Source organism: Gymnodraco acuticeps, unplaced genomic scaffold, assembly GCF_902827175.1.
Source record: "Gymnodraco acuticeps unplaced genomic scaffold, fGymAcu1.1, whole genome shotgun sequence".
Lineage (NCBI taxonomy): Eukaryota > Metazoa > Chordata > Actinopteri > Perciformes > Bathydraconidae > Gymnodraco > Gymnodraco acuticeps.
Window position 1 is genome coordinate 131515 of NW_022990921.1, and position 23595 is coordinate 155109.

The window sequence follows — 23595 nt, forward strand, 5'->3', positions numbered from 1 at the left end:
TCATTATTGACACAAAAGGCTGAATTTTAAAAAGATGGCTCACAGGATTGTGGTACAGGGCGGTGCGATGAATAATCTATACGTTTATCTACAGCAGGTGTTATCGTATTGACGATCGGACAGGTTTCTGATCCATCATGAATAATCAATGAGTGTCAGAGGAGAGGAGTGACTCAGCAAAAAACAGGAATCCCCTCCCCCGTCATTATGTTAATGTTGAGACTCAGATAAACCCGGCGACCTCGTAACAGTCACTGGAAATGTAGGCGGTTACTGTAGCAACACAGCTGAGATTCTGGGGTGCTTTTGTAGCGAAGCTAGTCCAGTGTCAAATATCATTGTTAGTTTTAAGAATATTAGATTAAGATTCAATTTATTGTCATTACGTAGTACAGGTACTATGTAACGAAACGGTTTCTCTGCATTTGACCCATCCTAGTGTTAGGAGCAGTGGGCTGACATTATGTACGGCGCCCGGGGAGCCATGTAGGGAGCGGTGCACTTGCTCAGGGACACCTCGGTAGCACTTGGTCTTTCCGGGACTTGAACTGGTGACCTTCCAGTTGCCAAGCCAAGTCCCTATGGACTTCGCCATGTCGGTCCAAATATGTTTATTTTGTTGCTGTTTTAATTGTCCAAAGGGCTGGCACTCGTCTTACCTTATTATGTGTCATTCTGGCAGAGAAAATCATTAGGTTTTTGTTTATTTCCAGGGAGTTGGAAACTGTACATTTGCCATTTTGAGAGGCATGCTACATGTGTAGTTTTTTTAAGATAATGGGGTTTCATTTTTTTATTTTCATGCCATTTTTTCTAACACAGACATTGACACAACGTGGAGTGGATACAGTTTCAATTTTTTTTAAATATTTTGTTTAATGACAATAAACATTATTCATTATTATTTTCGTGGCGAGAACTAGAGAACAGAACAAATGATGAAGTAAACATTAACCGCATTGCAAATTAGAACATCTTGCTGCATTTTTCATTTATATATATTCTTTATTTTGATATAAATACATACTTAAAGGCTCATTCAAATGGTTTTACATTTATTTTGGAGGTAGTGGACGTGTTCAAAAGCCTCTGAGATTAAATTCAAAAGGCAATAAATTGGTAGTAAAATCAATAATTAATGTTTAATATTAATTCGACATTATTGATTTGGCTTCAAGCTGGTACTGGTGTAATGATAATGTGCAACATGAGTATTAAACCCGTTTCAAAGTCCCTTTTTGCTTGATTTGGCCTTGCAGCTGTTGATCTGATCCAAAGCAAAAATGTCTGTAGTTTTGAATCTGATATTGTTGTTTTAAATTATTCCTTTTGGCCAATCAGGCGACAGGAAGCATCAGAATACAACCAATGACCTTCAGCCGTAACCACAAACATCTCTCTGTGTGTGTGTGTGCGTGTGTGCGTGTGTGTGTTTCCTCCATGTGGAGTTTATTTCTGTCCAGCTGCAGCCAGAGACCTCATATGGAAGCTATTAGAGTGTGTAGTGTGTGTGTGTGTGTGTGCACATCCGGTCTGTCTGTGTCTAACAACTTTATTTATAATACTGATTAGAGTAGAACTTAGGGAATGACAGAAAATATTCACCGACATGCCACAAACAATTATTTCTGTACATTTTCGTCCTCAATTTCTTTTTGAAATATGTCCTTGCTGTCAAAACTCCCCTAGTGGTCAAACATGTATCAAGTACTGCGTTCAGACCTTTGTTTTTACAATATTAAATATTCCTTTTATCAATGCTTATTTCTGTCCTGATTTGTGGAAGTGGATTTGTTTATGTTGAACCTTAAACATGGAGGACAAGGCCGATATATTGTGTTATTTGATAAGAGAAAACACTATTGTAGAGATGTGATTGGCTGTGATTTGTCGATCGGCTGAATACAATTGCGAGTATTTTGATTTTCAATTCATGGTTGAGGTAATTTTCAATGCAAACATGGCAGAAATGCAGTTTTCAGTCCCTCAAATATCTAGATGACCTGTTTTCCTGGGTTTATATACATTTAAAGTATTTATTTTGGAGTATCTGACTAAGACATTTAATGACATAATCTTGGGCTTACTGAGATGGACTTTTTTTTACTATTTTCTAACATTTTGTGGACCAAACAATAATACATAATTCATAAAATAATAAGCAGATTATTAACATAATGATTCACAGGTTCTAAATGTTCGCTTAAATTAATTACTAAATACATTTGGATTGTGAAGTCAACATTTTGAGAAAGAAGGTCCGACATCTTGACTAAAAGTAATTTCTTCCTTTTGGTTTCCGACTTTAGAAGTTCTCAGATTCATGTTTTTTTTTTTTACTTTAACAACGCAACATGGAGATTTCCTCAGGATTGCGGTTTTAACTGCCTCAGTGATGAAAAAAAAGCAGCAATAATGGATATAATCATTTGCTGCAGGAACTAAACGTTTGTTTGTTTGTCATCTTAATCAAAAGGCTTTTATTTTGGCGGTTTGTGGGCGTGGCCATTATACCATGTGACTCATTCTGGCTCCTCCCCCTCAGGTCCCTCCCTCCTCCTCCAAGTCCCAGTCTGCTGGCTAAAGGTCTCTCTCTGGAGACGTCCTGCTCTCCGTGCGGCCACCAGGGGGCGCTGGACGCCGACGCTCCCCAGCAGCTGAGCTCCGACCCAGGGCCCAGCTCCTTCTCCTCAGACCCCGCCTCCCTGGAGCGAGGGGCGGAGCTAACAGTGCGCCGCGGCTCCGCTAACGGGCTCCTGCTGGTCAACGACACGGGGCCTCCGGAGCTACCAGCTACCACAATAACACCAACGAGCAAGAGCAGGCCGCCGCTGCCCGGACCCAAACCTCAGGGTAACAACGTCTATTGAAATTTAAATATTATAATAATAATAATCTTTATTTGTATAGTACCTTTCATACAATAAGTGCAGTTCAAAGTGCTTCACATAGACATTTCACACAAAATTAATATCACACAGAATAAAGTTACCAGTAAAAGACATAAAAACTAAAAATAGCATAGAGAAGACATTTAGATTAAAGGTACAACGACAAAATTGTGCATTTGAAGGAGGATAGTGCAAATTCAACACACAATCAGTTTAAAATACATCGTAATGCATTGAGAAAGTGCAGCAGAGAGCAGGAGTTTCCTTCCTAATATTGACGTTTTTTACCTTTTATTGCTACAACATTTTATTTTGACTCAGATAATGTTAAAAATGTTTTTCCGGTAAGTATTAATTGTAACATTTTAAAGTGACCCTCCCAACCCTAGACACTAATTGAGCTGTTTTGTCGCCCTCCTCAGTTCCCCCGAAGCCCCCCCACCTCCAGCAGCAGGCGGGGGTGTTGAGGCCCCGCCCCCGGGTCCCAGATAAGCCCCTCCCCCCTCCCCCGCCCTGCAGGCCCCTCCCTGCTGACCCTCGGGGGGGCAGGTCTCCGCCCTGTCGCTCTGATGGCACCGACTCCCCCAACTGCGTCCTGTCACTCATCGAGAAGTTTGAGCGGTGAGTTCTGATTGGTTCTTAAAGGTCCCCTATTATAGTCTTTTTCAACAATATATTATAGGTCTCAGATTTATAAAGAACATGTCTCTACCTTGGTTGCTGATTGGCTAATGGCTACACAAGCCAACACATCGTTATGACATCATAAAGTGGCCAAAATCTGATCAGCTCATTTTCAGACAGGTTTTTATAGAAATGGATCAAAAAGAGAGAGAATCTTTGTTCCTGAAACTTTCAGAGTCTCTTTCCACAGAGGGGACACATGTTGATGTAGAAGAGACATGAAGAAGAGGGGACACATGTTGATGTAGAAGAGACATGAAAGAAGAGGGGACACATGTTGATGTAGAGGAGACATGAAGAAGAGGGGACACATGTTGATGTAGAAGAGACAAGAAGAAGAGGGGACACATGTTGATGTAGAAGAGACATGAAGAAGAGGGGACACATGTTGATGTAGAAGAGACATGAAGAAGAGGGGACACATGTTGATGTAGAGGAGACATGAAGAAGAGGGGACACATGTTGATGTAGAAGAGACATGAAGAAGAGGGGACACATGTTGATGTAGAAGAGACATGAAGAAGTGGATTTTGCATAAAAGTAAAAGTTTTTATAGATTTTTGGGGATTTCTTCTTACTGAAATTAACTCTTGTGTGTGTGTGTTCAGGTTCAGGTTATTTATTTGTACCCGTAGGTAGATTCTGTTTGCAGAGAAAAAGACAAGGGTTCCATCCTGACACTAAAAATAAACACAAACAACAGACACATCTCTAATAAAGGACTAGTAAAAGTACAAGTATACCCTGCTCAACCAAATCTCAAAACATGTGTGTGTTTGGTGTGTGTGTTTGTTTGTGTGTGTGTGTGTTGTGTGTGTGGTGTGTGTGTGTGTGTGTGTGTGTGTGTGTGTGTGTGTGTGTGTGTGTGTGTGTGTGTAGTGAGCAGATAATTGTGGTTCCTGACATCACCGGGGGGGCTCTGTGTCGCCTGCCAGACACCTCCTCCTCCTCTTCCTCACGTCCTTCATCACCACCGTCCTCCTCACCTGCGGCCCCTCCCCCACCTGAAGAGGAACCGCCCTCTGAGGTCAAAGGTCTCGATGACATCACACTGGGGGGAGAGGCTGAAGAAGAGGAGGAGGAGGGAGACGCCGACCTGCACGATGAAGACGACGATGACGACGATGAAGAGTTGGCGGCGGCGTGTCGTGAGGACGTCCATCAGAAGCGTCTCTCCATGGAGTCGGGTTACAGCGCCTCGGAGAAACACCTGGAGGACGACGTGGTTGCCGTGGAGATGAGGGAGCAACAGCCGGCTCAGCTCGACCAATCAGAGCTCCCCTCAGAGCGCTTGTCCCTCCCCTCCTCACAGACAGAGGGAAAACTGGCCAATCGGGACAGCGGCATCGACAGCATCAGTTCGCCGTCGCACAGCGAAGAGCTCTGTTTCGCCGGAGTGGACGATGGGGGCGTGGCCTATCCCTGTAGCCCTGCCCTCTTGCCCCGTCTCTCAAGCTCCTCCTCTTACGCGGGGGAGGGGGAGGAGGGGGAGGCGAGGGGCGGAGCCAGGAGGAGGCGGGACTTCTCCGAGGAGGGAGACAGCGACCTGGAGGAGGAGGAGGAGGGCGAGCTGACTCTGGTGCTGCCCCCCCCCAAAACAGACAGACAGGACTCTGTGGAGGTGAGACAGGAAGTGAGACCAGACCTTTTGTTCACCAAACAAGTACGTGTTGAGACTACAGATCCACCAAAAAGTGTCCGAAATATAATGTGACATTTCACTCAGAATCACAATCAGATTCATTCCAATGCAGTTTTACACTTACAAGGAATTTGCTTTAGGGTATAATGGCGCATAGACAAAAGAAAGTTGTCAAAAAGATATTTCAAACACTCATTTCTTTGCAGAGATACAGTAAATGGAAATAGTTCATGATGTCCAGAAAGAATAATTCCTTGTTTTTTTTTACTATTAGAAAAACAAGCCAAGTGCCATGTAGTCCAATTATTATTATAACATATGTGTGTTATAGACAAGGCAGACATCTGTAAGAATAATTCTTCCAACACTCAGAAAGCATTCTAGATGAACAAATAGCACTTCATAGCAAGTTACATTTTCAATGCTTGACTTTTACTTCTGGATAATCCACATATTCTGGCTGTTTTCCCGTTGTTCCTGCAGATGTTTCACCTCTCCCTCTCTCTTGTCTCTCTCTCTTTGTGCAGCTGTCTGTCCAGCAGAGGGTCTTTAACATCGCCAACGAGCTGCTGCACACAGAGATCGGCTACGTCTCCAAACTCCACCTCCTGGACCAGGTGAGTTCACGGACTGTGTTCACACGCTGTCTGGCATCCTGTCGATCTGTGCATGTTAATATCTGATGGTTTAACTTTAGAGAAATATGGGTACTTAGCTGCTACTCACGACGTCACTGTCACTCTGCTTTTGGAGGCGTGTGGTGCAGTGGGTTGTGCGTTGGTGTTCGGATCAGGGGGACACAGGTTCAAACCCCACTGCAGTCAGCATGTCGTTGTTTCCCTGAGACACTTCACCCAAATTGCTCCTGTGGGGATTGCCCACAGTATTGAGTATGTAAGTCGCTTTGGATAAAAGCGTCTAACAAGTGACATGTAATGTAAAGCTTTCGGGAACTATATTTGATTAACAAAACGTTTGAAGATAGAAAAAAAGACAGGGCCAGAAACAGCCACGGTTGGAGCTTTGACCATGCTTATCGTACTTAAAATAGATGAGGGAAAGAAATGCTTTAGCTCTTAAATATGGCTAATCGTGGCTGAAAAACATCTAATTGCAGGGGTTTGATTCTGTCAGATTTTATGGGTTCTGCTGTCTTTAATATTTTAGATACTTAAAATTGTATATAGTCTCGTCTGGCATCTTAAATGTTAAACGTGTTTTGCTTTGAAGTGTTGTTTCAAGGTTGTCCGTGTAATCAAATGTGATGATTATGGTTTATTTTGAACAATTCCCTTATTGGTTTACAGAACAATTAGTTTAATTTGATATAAAATGACATGACAAAATGAGTTGACTCCTCTCGCCTCCTGCAGGTCTTCTGTGCTCGTCTCCTGGAGGAGGCGCGCTCTCGCTCCTCCTTCCCCTGCGACGTGGTTCAGGGAATCTTCTCCAACATCTGCTCCATCTACTGCTTCCACCAGCAGTTCCTCCTGCCGGCGCTGCAGAAACGCATGGAGGAGTGGTGAGGACCCTCTTCTTCTCCTCCTATTTATTTTTCTTCTCCTCCTCCTCACCTCCTCACCTCCTCACCTCCTCACCTCCTCTCTCCTGTGTGTCTGCAGGGAATCGAACCCTCGTATCGGGGACATCCTTCAGAAGCTGGCTCCCTTTCTGAAGATGTACGGAGAGTACGTGAAGAACTTTGACCGAGCCATGGAGCTGGTGAACATCTGGATGGAGAGATCAGCGCAGTTCAAGGCCATCGTGCAGGAGATCCAGGTGAGTGTGTGTGTGTGTGTAGGTGTGTGTGTGTGTGGGATGTGTGTGTTAACCTGTGTGTGTGTTAAGTTAATAACTGGGCTGAAATGTGGATATGTTACATTTGCTCCACTTGGAAGACACATACGTATACTTATTTAAAAATATGGGCATTATACTACAATATAAAGCAATGGATGTAAATAATAATTTCATTTACATTTGTATCGGGCAACATTTTTATGAAATAACAATATTAGTTGATCATTAAAGTTTAATAACAACTATATGCTGATAAAATACTGAACGGATCCAGTGAGTAAGACACGGCTATGGGGATTTAACGAGGTGTGTGTGTGTGTGTGTGTGTGTGTGTGTGTGTTAATGTTCAAGGTTAGTTTATTTGTATAGCACATTTTAAGATACAGAGGCAATTAGAAATGCTTCACATAGACATGTAACACATAATAATTCAAAACAAAACAAACACACACAAAAAAAAGAAGATAAGGCACGGTTAAAGGATCGCAGGATAGACTGCATTAAAAATAAAGGTTTTAAATGTGTGTGTTAACATGTGTGTGTGGGCTGTGTGTGTGTGTGTGTGTGTGTGTGTTGATGTGTGTGTGGGCTGTGTGTGTTAACCTATGTGTGGGTTGATGTGTGGGCTGTGTGTGTGTGGAATGTGTGTGTTAACCTGTGTGTGTGTGTGTGTGTGCAGAGGGAGGAGCGCTGTGGGAACCTGACTCTGCAGCATCACATGTTGGAGCCGGTCCAGAGGATCCCTCGCTACGAGCTGCTGCTCAAAGACTATATGCACCGCCTGCCGGAGGACGCCCCGGACCACCGGGACGCCCAGAGTACGTACAACACACACACACACACACACACACACACACACACACACACACACACACACACACACACACACACACACACACACACACACACACACACACACTACCATGTATACATCACTTCAGCGGACATTACATTGACTTACATGCATTTCCTGGAGACTTATCCTAACCTTAACCAACACATGCCTAACACTAATCCTAACCCTAACCAAGTCTTCACCCTAAAATCAATCATTCCCCTCATAGGGACCTCCATTTTGTCCCCATAAGGGAGGCGAGGCCACACGTGACTGTAAACAGATGTAGGTCCCCACAAGTATAGTAATGCTAGGCCACACACACACACACACACACACACACACACACACACACACACACACACACACCACACACACACACACACACACACACCACACACACACACACACACACACACACACACACACACACACTTCACCTCCATGCCAGATTTCAGCATCCTGGGGGTGAAAACTGTGACCGCCAAAGGGAGGGGACATTCTTGTGGACCGCCTGACAGAGCGAGCTAAAACATTTAAACATATCCGAGAGCTGCACAGCTTCGTCCAGGAATGTGTAAAGTGAACAGAATAAAGTATAAAGTGTGTGTGTTTCTGTCACTAATGTGAACTTTCTTTTCTCAGAGTCTCTGGAGCTGATCGCCACCGCAGCAGAACACTCCAACGCCGCCATCAGGAAGATGGTGAGACACACACACACACACACACACACACACACACACACACACACACACACACACACACACACACACACACACACACACACACACACACACACACACACACACACACACACACAGTTTGTCATTATCTCGACCTCATCTGTAATTAAACTCTGATTACACTCCTTAACTGTTAACTCACAGCTGCTGCTCCTTCATGTGGGTTTCACTCCGTCACATTTCTCATCACCAACTTCTCCTCTGGATCAGAGCTGAAGGGAGAGTGTTTTGAGGTGGGGTTCTACGGGGTTCTTCTCCAACTCAGCGCAATACTACCTGCAGTAGATGCAGCTTGGAGCAAAGCACAGGAGTACCAGCAGGAAGCTTTATACAATGTTTTGCTAACGGGATCTACGCAGCTATACAGTCATTTGACCGCACAGAACATTGGAGTTACTCGCCTGCTTTGATCCATTAGTCAGTTATTTTGTGACTTTTAAAAGGTTAGTTAACGTCAACAACAAGGCAGCACGAAACTCCAGTCAGATAAAACTGGTTTTTTTCAATGGAGTTTAGTGGTTTTGAAAAGAGCGTAGATAACGTCTGACAGCACAGTAAAGTGGTGGAAAAATGATGTACATTTCAAATAAATATATTGATGTGTTGGTTATATTTCCACAGCAGTACACCGCTTAGTTTGCTCCTGTGCACACTGACTGTGGCAGCTTTGGCTCAACAATGGGTTAAAACATGGAAAACTCAACCATCCATTTTCCTCCATATTCTTTTTCTTTCTTTCTTCTTTGCTGCAAATTATCATACAAACAACTCGGATTGCTAGCTATCGTCGATTATCATCGATTGTTACAAGAAAAAAACTCCTGTGTCCCTGTGCTGTCCCTCATTTTATTTTATCTTTTTATTTCCGCTTCACTTTAATATGGACAAGCTGAAAATAGTCGCCCTCACATATCAGCTCATACCTGGTTCTGTTTCTGCCTCAGGAGCGGATGAGGAAGCTGCTGAAGGTGTACGAGCTGCTGGGAGGAGAAGAAGACATCGTTAACCCGACTAACGAGCTCATCAAAGAAGGACACATCCTCAAACTGTCCAACAAGAACGGCACCACGCAGGACCGATACCTCATCCTGGTACTTCCTATTTTACTCCTACCTTTTTTACTAAAGGCATCTTCCTTTTATTGCTATTCGACCAGACACTCATAGATATCAGTATTTTTCTGTCATATTATGTTAACACTTTTCTTGTTAGGTTAGAAAAGTGTCAAAAGAACTATAACGTCACGGGAAGACTAAGAGGAATGTGAGAATCTGGTTGGGGGTATTATCAAATATCTGGAGCAAACTCCCAGAAACCTGCCGGTCCGCTGGAACTCTGACTACTTTGAAATCCAGGCTGAAGACTTTCTTTTTGCCGCTGCTTTTAATTGAACTATTCACATCTTAAACTGCACTGTAACTTTTTATTCATGTACCTGTGTAATGTTTCTAATGTGTTTTATGCTCTTAATGTCTTTCGTTTTTGTAAAGCACTTTGAATTGCCTTGTGTTCGAAAGTGCTGTATGCCTTGTTTTCTCTGGCACAAGAATTTCCTTTGTGATTTATTAAGTTGTATTTTATCTTATTATAATATGATCTAACTGAGTGACACCTGTCTTGTCTCTGTGCAGTTTAACGACAGGTTGCTGTACTGCGTCCCGAAGCTGCGTCTGATTGGTCAGAAGTACGGCGTCCGTGCTCGCATCGATGTGGACGGGATGGAGGTGAGACACATCTTTAAGTTCATCGAACTCAGTGGAGCTCTGAATATAAACCTGGAGCTGATTTAACCGGTCTGTCCCTCTCTCTCTCTCTCTCCTCTCTCTCTCTCTCTCTCTCTCTCTCTCTCTCTCTCTCTCTCTCTCTCTCTCTCTCTCTCTCTCTCTGTCTCTCTCTGTCCCTCTCTGTCTCTCTGTCTGTCTGTCTCTGTCTCTCTCTGTCTCTCTCACTCTGTCTCTCTCTGTCTCTCTCTGTCTCTCTCACTCTGTCTCTCTCTGTCTCTCTCACTCTGTCTCTCTCTCTCTCTCTCTCTCTCTCTGTCTCTCTCTGTCCCTCTCTCTGTCTGTCTCTCTCTGTCTCTCTCTGTATGTCTCTCTCTGTCCCTCTCTGTCTCTCTGTCTGTCTCTCTCTCTCTCTCTCTCTCTCTCTCTCTCTCTCTCTCTCTCTCTCTCTCTCTCTCTCTCTCTCTGTCTCTCTCACTCTGTCTCTCTCTGTCTCTCTCTCTGTCTCTCTCTCTGTCTGTCTCTCTCTGTCTCTCTCTGTCTCTCTTGTCTCTCTCTGTCTCTCTCTGTCTGTCCCCTCTGTCTCTCTCTGTCTCTCTCTGTCCCTCTCTGTCTGTCTCTCTCTGTCTCTCTGTCCCTCTCTGTCCGTCTCTCTCTGTCTCTCTCTGTCTCTCTCTGTCTGTCTCTCTCTCTATCTCTATCTCTCTCTATCTCTCTCTCTATCTCTCTATCTCTCTCTCTCTCTCTCTCTCTCTCTCTCTCTCTCTGTCCAGCTGAAGGAGACCAGCAGCGCTGCAGTACCTCGGACGTTCCTGGTTTCTGGAAAACAAAGATCTCTGGAGCTGCAGGCCAGGTACACACACACACACACCACACACACACACACACACACACACACACACACACACACACACACACACACACACACACACACACACACACACACACACACACACACACACACACACACACACACACACATCTTTTAATTACCTCACCTTGTTGGTCCCTCTTCTTCTACTGATGGAAACAAGCCAATTATGCCAATCATTTTCCAAACTGCTTTTAGAGTTTGCAATATTCTGACAGCTTCTCTGTGTGTGTGTCTGCAGGACGGAGGAGGAGAAGAAAGACTGGATTCAGGTAGACACTCTAACTTCCTGTCGGCCTGTTGTCTGTGAAATATTGCCTGATCAAATGTTTCAAATTAAAAGCATCACAGAGACTTTTATTGTGAAACTCCTCCTCTGTGTTCAGGCCATCCAGGCGACCATCCAGAGACACGAGCAGACGATGGAGAGCTTCAGACATCTCAACTGTTCTCTACGAGACGACGAGTCCACGCCGCCTCACTCCCCGGTAACACGCTCACTGACAAAACTACTGAAGACTCAAATTAATAAAACACAAAACTTCTTAAAGCTTAACCCTTGTGCTTCACTAGGGACCTTTTAATTATTCTTTAATACTTTGGTTGTGTTAATGCGGCGCAGGGGGTAAGATGCCATTTTATTTTAGAAGACACTCACTTAAAGGTGGGGTAGGTCATTTTGGAGAAACCAGCTCGAGTGCGCTAGAATTTGAAAATACACAACCGGAAGAAATCTGCCACTTCCTTACAGAGCCCCTCCTCCAACACACAGGAACGCGCACATGACCAATGAGGGCACGAGGTAAGTTTGTGCACAGATGGAAGGCTGACAGGCAGGTAGGCCATCCAGTTACTTTAGCCGGCCCGGCTCAGATGATTGGTCGTGCTTTTTACAGCGCCATGGCTTCCACAGATGAAATTTATTATGGATTTGTTGTCAAAGCACTTAAGATATTCATTGCTATCTGGATGTTAAGAGCATTCCATGGAATATAACAAAAAGTGCCGGTTTCTTAAACTTACCTACCCCACCTTTAAGCCCCTGTCACACTGTCCCGAAATTGACACCCGATGGACACACGATAAAGGAAATGTTCAAATTCGGCTGTGATCGTAGCAACATCGGGCCATTCGTGAGGGCATCTAAGCCATCGTATGACCGCCGGTGGAGTTTCTCAGGCTCCGGCAGCAACTTCGTGAGCGGCAACTTCGTAAGGCACTCGTGAGGGCATCTTGTCAAGTCGTGTCATTTTCGTGTTATCATCGGTGCATTCGCCCTCACTCTGATCGGGGCGAATGCCCGATGGCACTGATGATAACAAGATGCCCTCACGATGACCTTACGAAGGGCAAAATTGACACACGAATTCAACACGAAAATGAACCTTCTCAAGGTCCTTGGGCAATTTTTTGGCATGCCAAAGATTTTGCCACCGCTCACGAAGTTGCTGCCGGAGCCTGAGAAACTCCACCAGCGGTCATACGATGGCTTAAGATGCCCTCACGAATGGCCAGACGTTGCTACGATCACAGCCGAATTTGAACATTTCCTTTATCGTGTGTCCATCGGGTTGTTTTATTGCACAACAAAATCATGTAAACATATTATGTAAATAACCCAATTTGTGTTCTGTGAAACTGAAAAGGATATAATATATTATTTTGAAGGCGAGTTGACAGGAAGTTGTTGTTGCTATGGAAACAACAACATGACGGAGAAAACGTAATATCTTCTACATATAAAGACGGAGAAAGTAAACAAAGTCTGAAGATATCAGTACAGTATCATAGTACTGTAACATAATTGTTTTTGGTACTTTCGTTGCAGTTGTATGTCTTAAATGTAATGTAAATGTTGCCTTCGTGTGTGGTTCGGGGCCATCTTCGTGCGGAATTCACAATTCCATATTCGTGTGTCCATCGGGTGTCAATTTCGGGACAGTGTGACAGGGGCTTTAAGGAGAACAATTAACCCGTTTACACAAATGTTGATCGCCTGGCCATTTCAACATAAAATCATGATTTATTTATTCTTTTCCGATTGATTCATTTTATTATGTTCTCCCTATTGGAAAAATACATGACAATATATATCATGCATAATCCTGGTCTGATGCACAAAGTAATTAAAATGCATCATAATCATTAATGTATCCCACACTGTGAAAAAATAAATCAATCATCCAATATTTAAAAATAAATTGGGGGAGGGGGGTTGAAGGGTTTGAATTCTTGAATGAATATTTGGTAGATATGATCAGGACTGAAGATTTATTTAAAGTGTAACATTTTATAATTCTATGGCATTTTTCTTCAAATGCACATTTTTCTTCTCACAAGACATTAGAGCAACTTTTAAAATTGAAGCACAAGGGTTAAGATAAGAGGATTACAGATCTGCAGGACGAAACAAAAACAACAAGTTATTATATTATTATTTTACTTTGAATGTTATTTTTTGTTAATGGTTGTTTGATGCAAAGCAAGAGTTGAGTTTCATCAAAATCTTAAAAATGTAACTCCGCTAAGTTACACAGTATGTTCACTTGCAGCAGGTAAATCAGTCAGGGTTGTATTAAACTGACCTGAGATCTGTCCTCCTCAGAGCTGTGTGGAGCTGGGGAAGCGGGCTCCGACCCCCATCAGAGAGAAGGAGGTGACTCTGTGTATGAAATGTCAGGAGCCGTTCAACTCCATCACCAAGAGACGGCACCACTGCAAGGCCTGCGGACACGTGAGTCTGTTCAAATCTGTAATCTTTCACAAATATTTACATTTTTAATAATTAATGACTGCACTGCAGAGCCTGCGGACACTTACATTATTCAATATTTACACATGTGTTAAGAGAACTGATAATTCATGAATATTTACATTTGTGTTAATTAACAACAACACTTTGAAGCCTGCGGACACGAAGGCTATTCAATATTTACATTTGTAATATAATCTTTAATAATTTGCGTGTATTTACATCTGTTTTTATTAATAACGGCACTGCAGAGCCGAATACATTTGTGTTATCATCACTAATAATTCATTAATATTTACATCTGTAATAATGATAAACAATACTGACCTTTGGCTTTTAACTTGATTATTTATTTATTATTGTGATGCTTTGAACTATTTATAGTGTAAATTGGAATTATCCACATCTGTGCTCCCGGGTGTATCTGTGTGTTTTCTTCCTGTATGTTCCTGCCTGTGTACATGACATAAGCTGCTGCTCATAACCAATTGCCCCTTGCGGGATTAATAAAGTTGTTGATTGATTTATTGATTGACCGCGGACATGTATGTTATCCAATATTTATAATTATAGGTCTATAATCACAAATCAATTTTAAAGGGGCCCTGTTATGCTTTTGGGGTTTTCCCTTACATCTAGTGTGTTGTATGGGTTTATGTGCATGTAAATGGTCTGCAAAGGCTCAAATGACCAAATTCAGATTTCTATCCCCCCCACACCCTGCCTGAAAAGCCTCCATCGGACTCCTTTCTTTATTTCCAAGACACACTATGCGCTCGCAATTATATTGGCTAGCGCTCCAACACATTGTACGTGATAGGCTAAGTAGAGACACTACATACTGATATACACCTGAACATCAGCAGGAGAGGACTCTTTAAAGTAGAGACACTAAATACTGATATACACCTGAACATCAGCAGGAGAGGACTCTTTAAAGTAGAGACACTACATACTGATATACACCTGAACATCAGCAGGAGAGGACTCTTTAAAGTAGAGACACTACATACTGATATACACCTGAACATCAGCAGGAGAGGACTCTTTAAAGTAGAGACACTACATACTGATATACACCTGAACATCAGCAGGAGAGGACTCTTTAAAGTAGAGACACTACATACTGATATACACCTGAACATCAGCAGGAGAGGACTCTTTAAAGTAGAGACACTACATACTGATATACACCTGAACATCAGCAGGAGAGGACTCTTTAAAGTAGAGACACTACATACTGATATACACCTGAACATCAGCAGGAGAGGACTCTTTAAAGTAGAGACACTACATACTGATATACACCTGAACATCAGCAGGAGAGGACTCTTTAAAGTAGAGACACTACATACTGATATACACCTGAACATCAGCAGGAGAGGACTCTTTAAAGTAGAGACACTACATACTGATATACACCTGAACATCAGCAGGAGAGGACTCTTTAAAGTAGAGACACTATATACTGATATACACCTGAACATCAGCAGGAGAGGACTCTTTAAAGTAGAGACACTACATACTGATATACACCTGAACATCAGCAGGAGAGGACTCTTTAAAGTAGAGACACTACATACTGATATACACCTGACCATCAGCAGGAGAGGACTCTTTAAAGTAGAGACACTAAATACTGATATACACCTGAACATCAGCAGGAGAGGACTCTTTAAAGTAGAGACACTCCATACTGATATACACCTGAACATCAGCAGGAGAGGACTCTTTAAAGTAGAGACACTAAATACTGATATACACCTGAACATCAGCAGGAGAGGACTCTTTAAAGTAGAGACACTACGTACTGATATACACCTGAACATCAGCAGGAGAGGACTTTTTAAAGTACAGACACTACATACTGATATACACCTGAACATCAGCAGGAGAGGACTTTTTAAAGTACAGACACTACATACTGATATACACCTGAACATCAGCAGGAGAGGACTCTTTAAAGTAGAGACACTAAATACTGATATACACCTGAACATCAGCAGGAGAGGACTCTTTAAAGTAGAGACACTACATACTGATATACACCTGAACATCAGCAGGAGAGGACTCTTTAAAGTAGAGACACTACATACTGATATACACCTGAACATCAGCAGGAGAGGACTCTTTAAAGTAGAGACACTACATACTGATATACACCTGAACATCAGCAGGAGAGGACTTTTTAAAGTACAGACACTACATACTGATATACACCTGAACATCAGCAGGAGAGGACTCTTTAAAGTAGAGACACTAAATACTGATATACACCTGAACATCAGCAGGAGAGGACTCTTTAAAGTAGAGACACTACGTACTGATATACACCTGAACATCAGCAGGAGAGGACTCTTTAAAGTAGAGACACTACGTACTGATATACACCTGAACATCAGCAGGAGAGGACTCTTTAAAGTAGAGACACTACGTACTGATATACACCTGACCATCAGCAGGAGAGGACTCTTTAAAGTAGAGACACTAAATACTGATATACACCTGAACATCAGCAGGAGAGGACTCTTTAAAGTAGAGACACTACGTACTGATATACACCTGAACATCAGCATGAGAGGACTCTTTAAAGTACAGACACTACATACTGATATACACCTGAACATCAGCAGGAGAGGACTCTTTAAAGTAGAGACACTACATACTGATATACACCTGAACATCAGCAGGAGAGGACTCTTTAAAGTAGAGACACTACATACTGATATACACCTGATCATCAGCAGGAGAGGACTCTTTAAGTAGAGACACTACGTACTGATATACACCTGAACATCAGCATGAGAGGACTCTTTAAAGTACAGACACTACATACTGATATACACCTGAACATCAGCAGGAGAGGACTCTTTAAAGTACAGACACTACATACTGATATACACCTGAACATCAGCAGGAGAGTACTCTCTAAAGTAGAGACACTACATACTGATATACACCTGATCATCAGCAGAAGAGGACTCTTTAAAGTAGAGACACTACATACTGATATACACCTGAACATCAGCAGAGTATGTCCTCTTTAAGACTACAAACATCTGACTGACTGTTTTTTTGCCTCCAGGTGGTTTGTGGGAAATGTTCAGAGTTTCGTGCTCGCCTTTCGTACGACAACAACCGCACCAACCGTGTTTGCATCGACTGCCACGCCATGCTGGTGGGGGCGTCGCCGTCGCCCGCCCTGCTGAGCAGCAGCAGCAGCCAGAGGAGGCGCTCCATCCTGGAGGTCAGTGCAGAAAACTACTCTGAAAATAAGATAAGACAAGATGAGAAGTACTTTATTGATCCCAATTTGGGAAATGTTTGTGTTGCAGCAGCAGAAAAAGACATGGCATTGTACAATAACAATTTAAAGAAATAAACAAGAAAGTAGAAAATATACATGTTGAATTACAAATTTACAGTAACAAAATATACAGCAAGTTATTACATATATATATAAATTATCTGTTTGTTGAACATTTTCTCTCCTCCCTGCAGAAACACTGACCCTCTTTATATCTCTGTCCCTTGTTGCTATAGAAACAGGCCTCTCTGGCAGCGGAGCACAGTGTGATTTGTAGTTTTTTGCACCACATGGAGAAAGGGAGTGGGCGCGGATGGCAGAAAGCCTGGTTCGTCGTCCCGGAGAACGAGCCACTGGTGCTCTACATCTACGGAGCTCCACAGGTACCTTTAGTATATATATATATATAAAATATGTAATACACCTTTATATTATTTACAAAGATCTCCTGGTAAGCCGACGGTGCATTCAGGTGCTTCTTGGATGGTCCTATTTCCCAAATTGGGAAGTCTTTCTTCCAACTTTGGTTTCAGTTGTATAGGTCATGTGTATGTTCACACAGGGTCAATGTTACGATAACAACATGTTTGATAGGGAAAGGACTTGCTCCGCAGCAAAGTCACAACTTTCTTTTACTAGATCACTAGAAGAATGAAAAAATGACAATAATAAGGAAAGACAGTAAAACATTAAAGGTGGGGTAGGTAATTCACTTCACTTTGTTATATTCCATGGAATGCTCTTAACATCCCGATAGCAATGAATATATTAAATGCGATGACATTAAATATATACAAACATTTCATCTGTGGAAACCGTGGCGCTGTAAAAAGCACGACCAATCATCTGAGCCGGCTAAAGTAACTGGATGGCCTACCTGCCTGTCAGCCTTCCATCTGTGCACAAACTTATCTCGTGCCCTCATTGGTCATGTGCGCGTTCGTGTGTGTTGGAGGAGGGGCTCTGTGAGGAAGTCTGAAGGAAGGGGAAGATTTTTTTCGACTGGGTACTTTCAAATACTAGCGCACTCGAGCTGGTTTCTCCATTCTTACCTACCCCACCTTTAAGGTACCGGAGTCGTTTGATAAAATAAGTAGAGACATAAGTATACTGTATACCAATATAAAATAATGTGCATTGTGTGGAAAAGTAAGTGACAGTATTGCAGAAATGTAATGAAGAAAGGTAAATAAATAAAGTTCAGCTAAAAAAATGTAATTTAGGTTTTTTTACCCGAGGGGGGGTTCATGTGAAAACGTATTCCGATATCACATGAATGCAGCACAAATGCCCTTTCTAGAAATGTGACCAAAAGTGAATATTACACACCCATATAAATTCATGTCAGTGTTTCCCCTAGGATGGAGTCATAGCAGCGGTGCTAAGGCACGTGGGCCCAGCATAATGTGAGCGTGGAGCGCGTGGAATTTTTTAGTGCGTGCGAAGTGCGCTCCGCCAATTTGTTTCTATGAGTCTGCCAGTACAAGAAAGGCTCTTGAGGCCTAGTACCAGGGCCGGTTCTAGACAATTTGCTGCCCTAGGCGAGATTTTATATATAAAGATTAAATGAAAAATCTCTACAAAAGACAAATACACTACAAAAACAGAAACGTATTGAGGTAATAGACGTCAAAATGGCTTCAAATGTATTCAGTATTGTATGAACTTGTTTTTAATTGGGGGTGGACGTCACATCCTCTAGGGGGGTCCGGGGGTATGCCCCCCCGGGAAGATTTGTTTGAACATTTTAAAATAAAATGCTTCAATCTGGTGCACTTTGAGCACACAATTACTAGAGACCTAGTCTAGGGGGTATAACTCTAAACACCCATATGAAAAAGATCGGTTTACATTTTAATAATCAAATAAGTGTGTGAACATAACCAATAACCTACCATAGCCAATAACAAATAAATGTAACTTATTTTATTTTTGTTGTTCATTTATATCTTATTTTACCTTAACATTTATTTATTTATGCATATTTTTGTATCTCTCCAACTTTAAACGATATTTTTGGTTTACTGTCCTATAGTAGACATTGGAATGATTTCAAACCTGTTTTTATTCATCCTAATAATTATAAAGGAGTGCCTTGGAAATATGTGTTTACAAATTATGTAAACACATATTTGTTTGAGACCCACTGAGATAACTTAGATTCAGAGAGTACCTCCTGGTCCTCCCAATGGCCTGCCTGTTACATACAGTGGCAATGTCTCAAGATTTAGCAAAATACACCTTTTTGAACATACAGTAACACAAATACTACAAATCCACATAACAAACAATCACAAATCAAAAAGGGTCGGCACTTATTATTATTTATAAAAAAATGTTTCCCCTAGCAGCGGCGCGCATATTTCAGCAGCGGCCATACCCATGATGCAATATGAACAGATAACTGACAGTATTGATCATATCTCCCCTCCAGGATGTGAAGGCGCAACGCAGCGTTCCTCTGATTGGCTTTGAGGTCTCCCTCCCCGAGTCATGTGACCGCCTCGAGCGCCGCCACGCCTTCAAGATCTCCCAGAGTCACCTGACGCTGTTCTTCAGCGCCGACTGTGAGGAGCTGCAGCGACGGTGGATCGACGTCCTGCTGCGCGCCGGGAGGGGGGGAGGAGCCTCAGGTGCATCGGCCAATCGTGGAGAGCGTGGAGGAGGAGGGGGAGGAGCTTGCGACCGTAGCAGAGGACGAGAACACGTGATTCTATTGGAGAGAAACAAATGGCAGCGATGATTAATATTGGTCCCTGTTGGAAACCATTACAAAACCAGTAGCTGATATTTACACGCACACACACACACACACTGCATGATGGCGTCTCTTCTTCTTCAACTTTTTTCGTGAGGCAGTGATGTGGGCGGAGCCTCTTCTCCCGCAGGAATCATGGGAACCACTGTGTTTTTCATCCCCTCAGTTTGGTCTCAAACACTACAGTACCCATAAACCTCAGCTGTTTTCAGGTTTAAAAAAAAAAAGAGTAAAGAGCTCTCTGATTGGACGGATTTCCTGGAACATGAAGCACATTCATCAGCTGCTGTTATAAACATTTTACCTTATGGTTTCCACTGATCCAGTGTTCAGAAGATCAACTGGTGTTAACTTAGTGGTTAAATCACGTTGTTTTTTCCACTTTAATACAGCAGCAGCAACCATCAAGGAGTCACACAACACGTAGAGGGTTTTAATAACAAAACCGGCAGATCTAAAACTCCAGTTATTATTACTGATACGTTCTCTGTCAGTGCAAGAAGATTAAATTATTTCAACAATTTTCAGTTTTCTGCACAGACCAGTAAAAAGTGATCTTGTATGAAGACACTAGACTTACAGAAGCTCGGAAACACAAAGCAGATCTGCAACATTAAGGGATTCAGATTGGACAAACTCGGGTGAATTCACAAAAACTGGATCGATTTAGTTTCATGAATTGTGCAGCGTTAGCAACCTGTATTTGCGCCGTCCCAAGATCCGGTTCACAACAGATAATGCCCTGATTATGTTAAAATGCAAACACCCATTGAGATTTGCAGCTAAGGACAATTCTTTGGCATCTTACTGCGATCACATATGTTGCAAAATATGAATGTCTTTGCACCAATCACATATTACATGAAGAGAGGAAACAGAGGTGCAAAGGCATTACTTAAACTACCAAAAGCTAGGTAATTAAACGAGACAGAGAAACCTTATTTGATTTTTAAACTACTATCCTTGTCTGTGAGTATAAATGTGCTTCAACACAAACTCTCTGAAGACACTAATAATTTCACTGTAAACCGCTAAACATTGTGATTTGGACTGCTTTTGCACGATGCTCAATTTAATGCCAAATCTCAGCAAATTCCCTGATTTAAAAACGTGCGAATACCACAGGAGAACGGAGAAGCAATCGTCTTGGAAGTGCAATTAGGAATGCATTTAACCTTTTGTTGGCGCTTTGAGAAATAAACAGTATTGTTATATTCAGGCAGGTTTAGGGATTTGGCTGCAGAAGCTTTGCAATCCTTTTGTGAATTGCCCCCTGAGTGCAGTCCAGCTCAGTGTCCCTATGATTCACACTCATTTTGGACAATGCTGCACCTCCAGTTTTACATCCAACGCCAACGATTGTAACTACAACCACCGTCTGGTGCTTGTTGGCTCGCAGATTTAGTAAAAAATGAGAAGTGTTAAAACATTATTGTTGGAAGTGAATCTGGTGTTTTCTTCCAATATCAGTGTTCAGATTGTTTCTGATATCAACAAGCAAACAGGTGTGTTACGACAAAAACAGCAACCTTCATTAATCTGACCCGAGTGGAATGGATTAAACAAGGACATACAAAAGCATTTCAGAGTCAAAATGGACAACAGATTTAAAATCCCAGCTGAGGGTTTAGGAGTGGATCTTCTACCGGACATGATGCAGCCACGAAGAAGAGATTAAAGAAGAGATTTTTCCCTGTTTTTTAAAAGATACGTGTCAGCAGGAAGTTGATATAGACTGTCAAAAGGAGGAAACGCTGTGAGATTTTTAAAAAACAAAAGAAGAAAAAGACTGATGTGTCCTCTTTAAATGCACTTAAAAGACTTTTGATTTTTTTAACCCAAAATTTGCCCCTGAAGATCAACTCCTGTATTTTGACTTCTAAACTTCACTGCTGCTGTCTGACAAATCCAAACCTGCCTATCGAATCACCTGTCCGGAGGTAAACTACATTTCCCAGCAGCCTCGGCTCCAAGTGGTGGACTCATTTGACCTGAAGCCTCTCTGCCTTCTGCTGGTGAAGTTCGGTACTGCAGATTTTTATAAAAATCACTGAGGTGGTTCATCGGGGTCCTCAAGAAATCGCCATGTTTTCAGATCACAAAGAAAATCATGAAGCAGAGAAACAAGAATTTAAAGAGTCCAAAAACGTAAATATTTTGGCTTCATTTATTCAGTTTTTCATTATTTTGTGCAAACCTTCGGAGACTGTGAACCACTATTTTCATTGTTAATAATTATGCCGATTATTTTCTCAATTAATATGGATTGATTGGTCTATAATATGTCAGAAAATCCAAAATGATGTATTTTATATGTTTTATTTTTCCTCAGTCCAAAGATATTCACCATTATATTAAATAAAATATAAAATATATAAGCTGATAACCACCATATTAAGAGAATCTGAAAACATTGGAAGACGTCACTTTGGAGACATATTCTATACCAGACAACCTATTGATTAATTGAGAAGATAATTAAATAGCTGAACATGAACATGATTGTTAGATACAAGGCCTCTAAAGGACACTGATGATCTCAGCCCCAGATGATGATGATGATGATGATGATGGTGGTGAAGGTTTTTTTTTTTTTAAAAGATGGATGTATAAAGTTGGAAAAATAGTTTTTTTAAAGATGGATACATGAAGAGGAACCAGGAACCAGCTGGACTGTACACCTTCATGTTGTCAGATGGACTCGGTGGTGTCTGTTTCCTGGATGTTAGGAATTAATCCAGCTATTAGACGGAGCCGAACTGAATCTACAATAATAGACTTTAGTTGTTTTTATCATGTTCACTTCCAGTGGTCCAGTATTTCTCTCTCTCTGTCTCTATAAACACCTTTTGGACAAAGTGTTTTGATATTGAAAATATTATTAATATTATTATTGTTATTCTGATGCTATGATGAAGTGAACAGACTTCTTGTTGGATATTTCGGTGTTTATGAGTCTGGGTTGTGTTTGATGTTTGCTTGATGCAAGTTGATGCAAGAAGAAAACAAAGAGTAAAGATTTTGTAAATATAATTTATTCTCCTGTGACCTCCCCGGTCATGTGACTATGTAAAGGTTAAAGGTTAAAACTTGCCGTCCCTCAACACAGCCAGAGCCAATCAAACTGGCCGTTTCTCAATCGCGAGGATGCTGGCTTGGTAGTCGCGTACTTCCAAGTCACTTCCTTCAGAAACGAAGCAAGTATACTTCCAAGCCATGGCTACGGAAAACGAAGAAGAATGGAACAGGCTAACAAGTGTGCCACTCTCTCTAACGGTTTTCAACATCAACTGTACCAAAAATAAATACCTCACGATGTCTATCTAATTATGAACTTGCTTTACTTTCACGGAACACATTTTTCGTGATAACAAACAAATGTAACAAAGTAACATATTTACCAACACGTGTTCTACGCCACTACATACTTACATTTCAATGTGTGCTGCGTCGGTTCAGCCATTCTCCGCAAGGGTTTTTGAAATTGGTCCGTGCGCAAAGCATTGTGGAGATTTTAAGGATGCGAAGTCTACCCATGTGCAGCCTCGAAATTTCCCCCAAACCAAGGACGCGGCCTCGGTGGAATTCCAA

General features: G+C 42.0%; 1 protein-coding gene across 1 annotated transcript in view; it reads left to right on the forward strand.

Annotated features, from left to right (window-relative positions):
• Nucleotides 1-23337, forward strand: part of fgd1 (FYVE, RhoGEF and PH domain containing 1) — a 43991-nt gene extending 20654 nt beyond the window's left edge. The window contains exons 2-18 of the mRNA XM_034234022.1: nucleotides 2546-2853; nucleotides 3314-3512; nucleotides 4455-5196; nucleotides 5745-5834; nucleotides 6591-6739; nucleotides 6840-6996; nucleotides 7697-7835; nucleotides 8498-8556; nucleotides 9540-9686; nucleotides 10227-10319; nucleotides 11090-11169; nucleotides 11429-11459; nucleotides 11574-11675; nucleotides 13793-13921; nucleotides 17025-17186; nucleotides 17483-17629; nucleotides 19681-23337. Of these exons, the coding sequence (XP_034089913.1) occupies nucleotides 4753-5196; nucleotides 5745-5834; nucleotides 6591-6739; nucleotides 6840-6996; nucleotides 7697-7835; nucleotides 8498-8556; nucleotides 9540-9686; nucleotides 10227-10319; nucleotides 11090-11169; nucleotides 11429-11459; nucleotides 11574-11675; nucleotides 13793-13921; nucleotides 17025-17186; nucleotides 17483-17629; nucleotides 19681-19989 (2238 nt within the window). The 5' untranslated portion in view covers nucleotides 2546-2853; nucleotides 3314-3512; nucleotides 4455-4752 and the 3' untranslated portion in view covers nucleotides 19990-23337. The remainder of the gene's footprint in view (nucleotides 1-2545; nucleotides 2854-3313; nucleotides 3513-4454; nucleotides 5197-5744; nucleotides 5835-6590; nucleotides 6740-6839; nucleotides 6997-7696; nucleotides 7836-8497; nucleotides 8557-9539; nucleotides 9687-10226; nucleotides 10320-11089; nucleotides 11170-11428; nucleotides 11460-11573; nucleotides 11676-13792; nucleotides 13922-17024; nucleotides 17187-17482; nucleotides 17630-19680) is intronic.
• The last annotated feature ends 258 nt before the right edge of the window (nucleotides 23338-23595 follow it).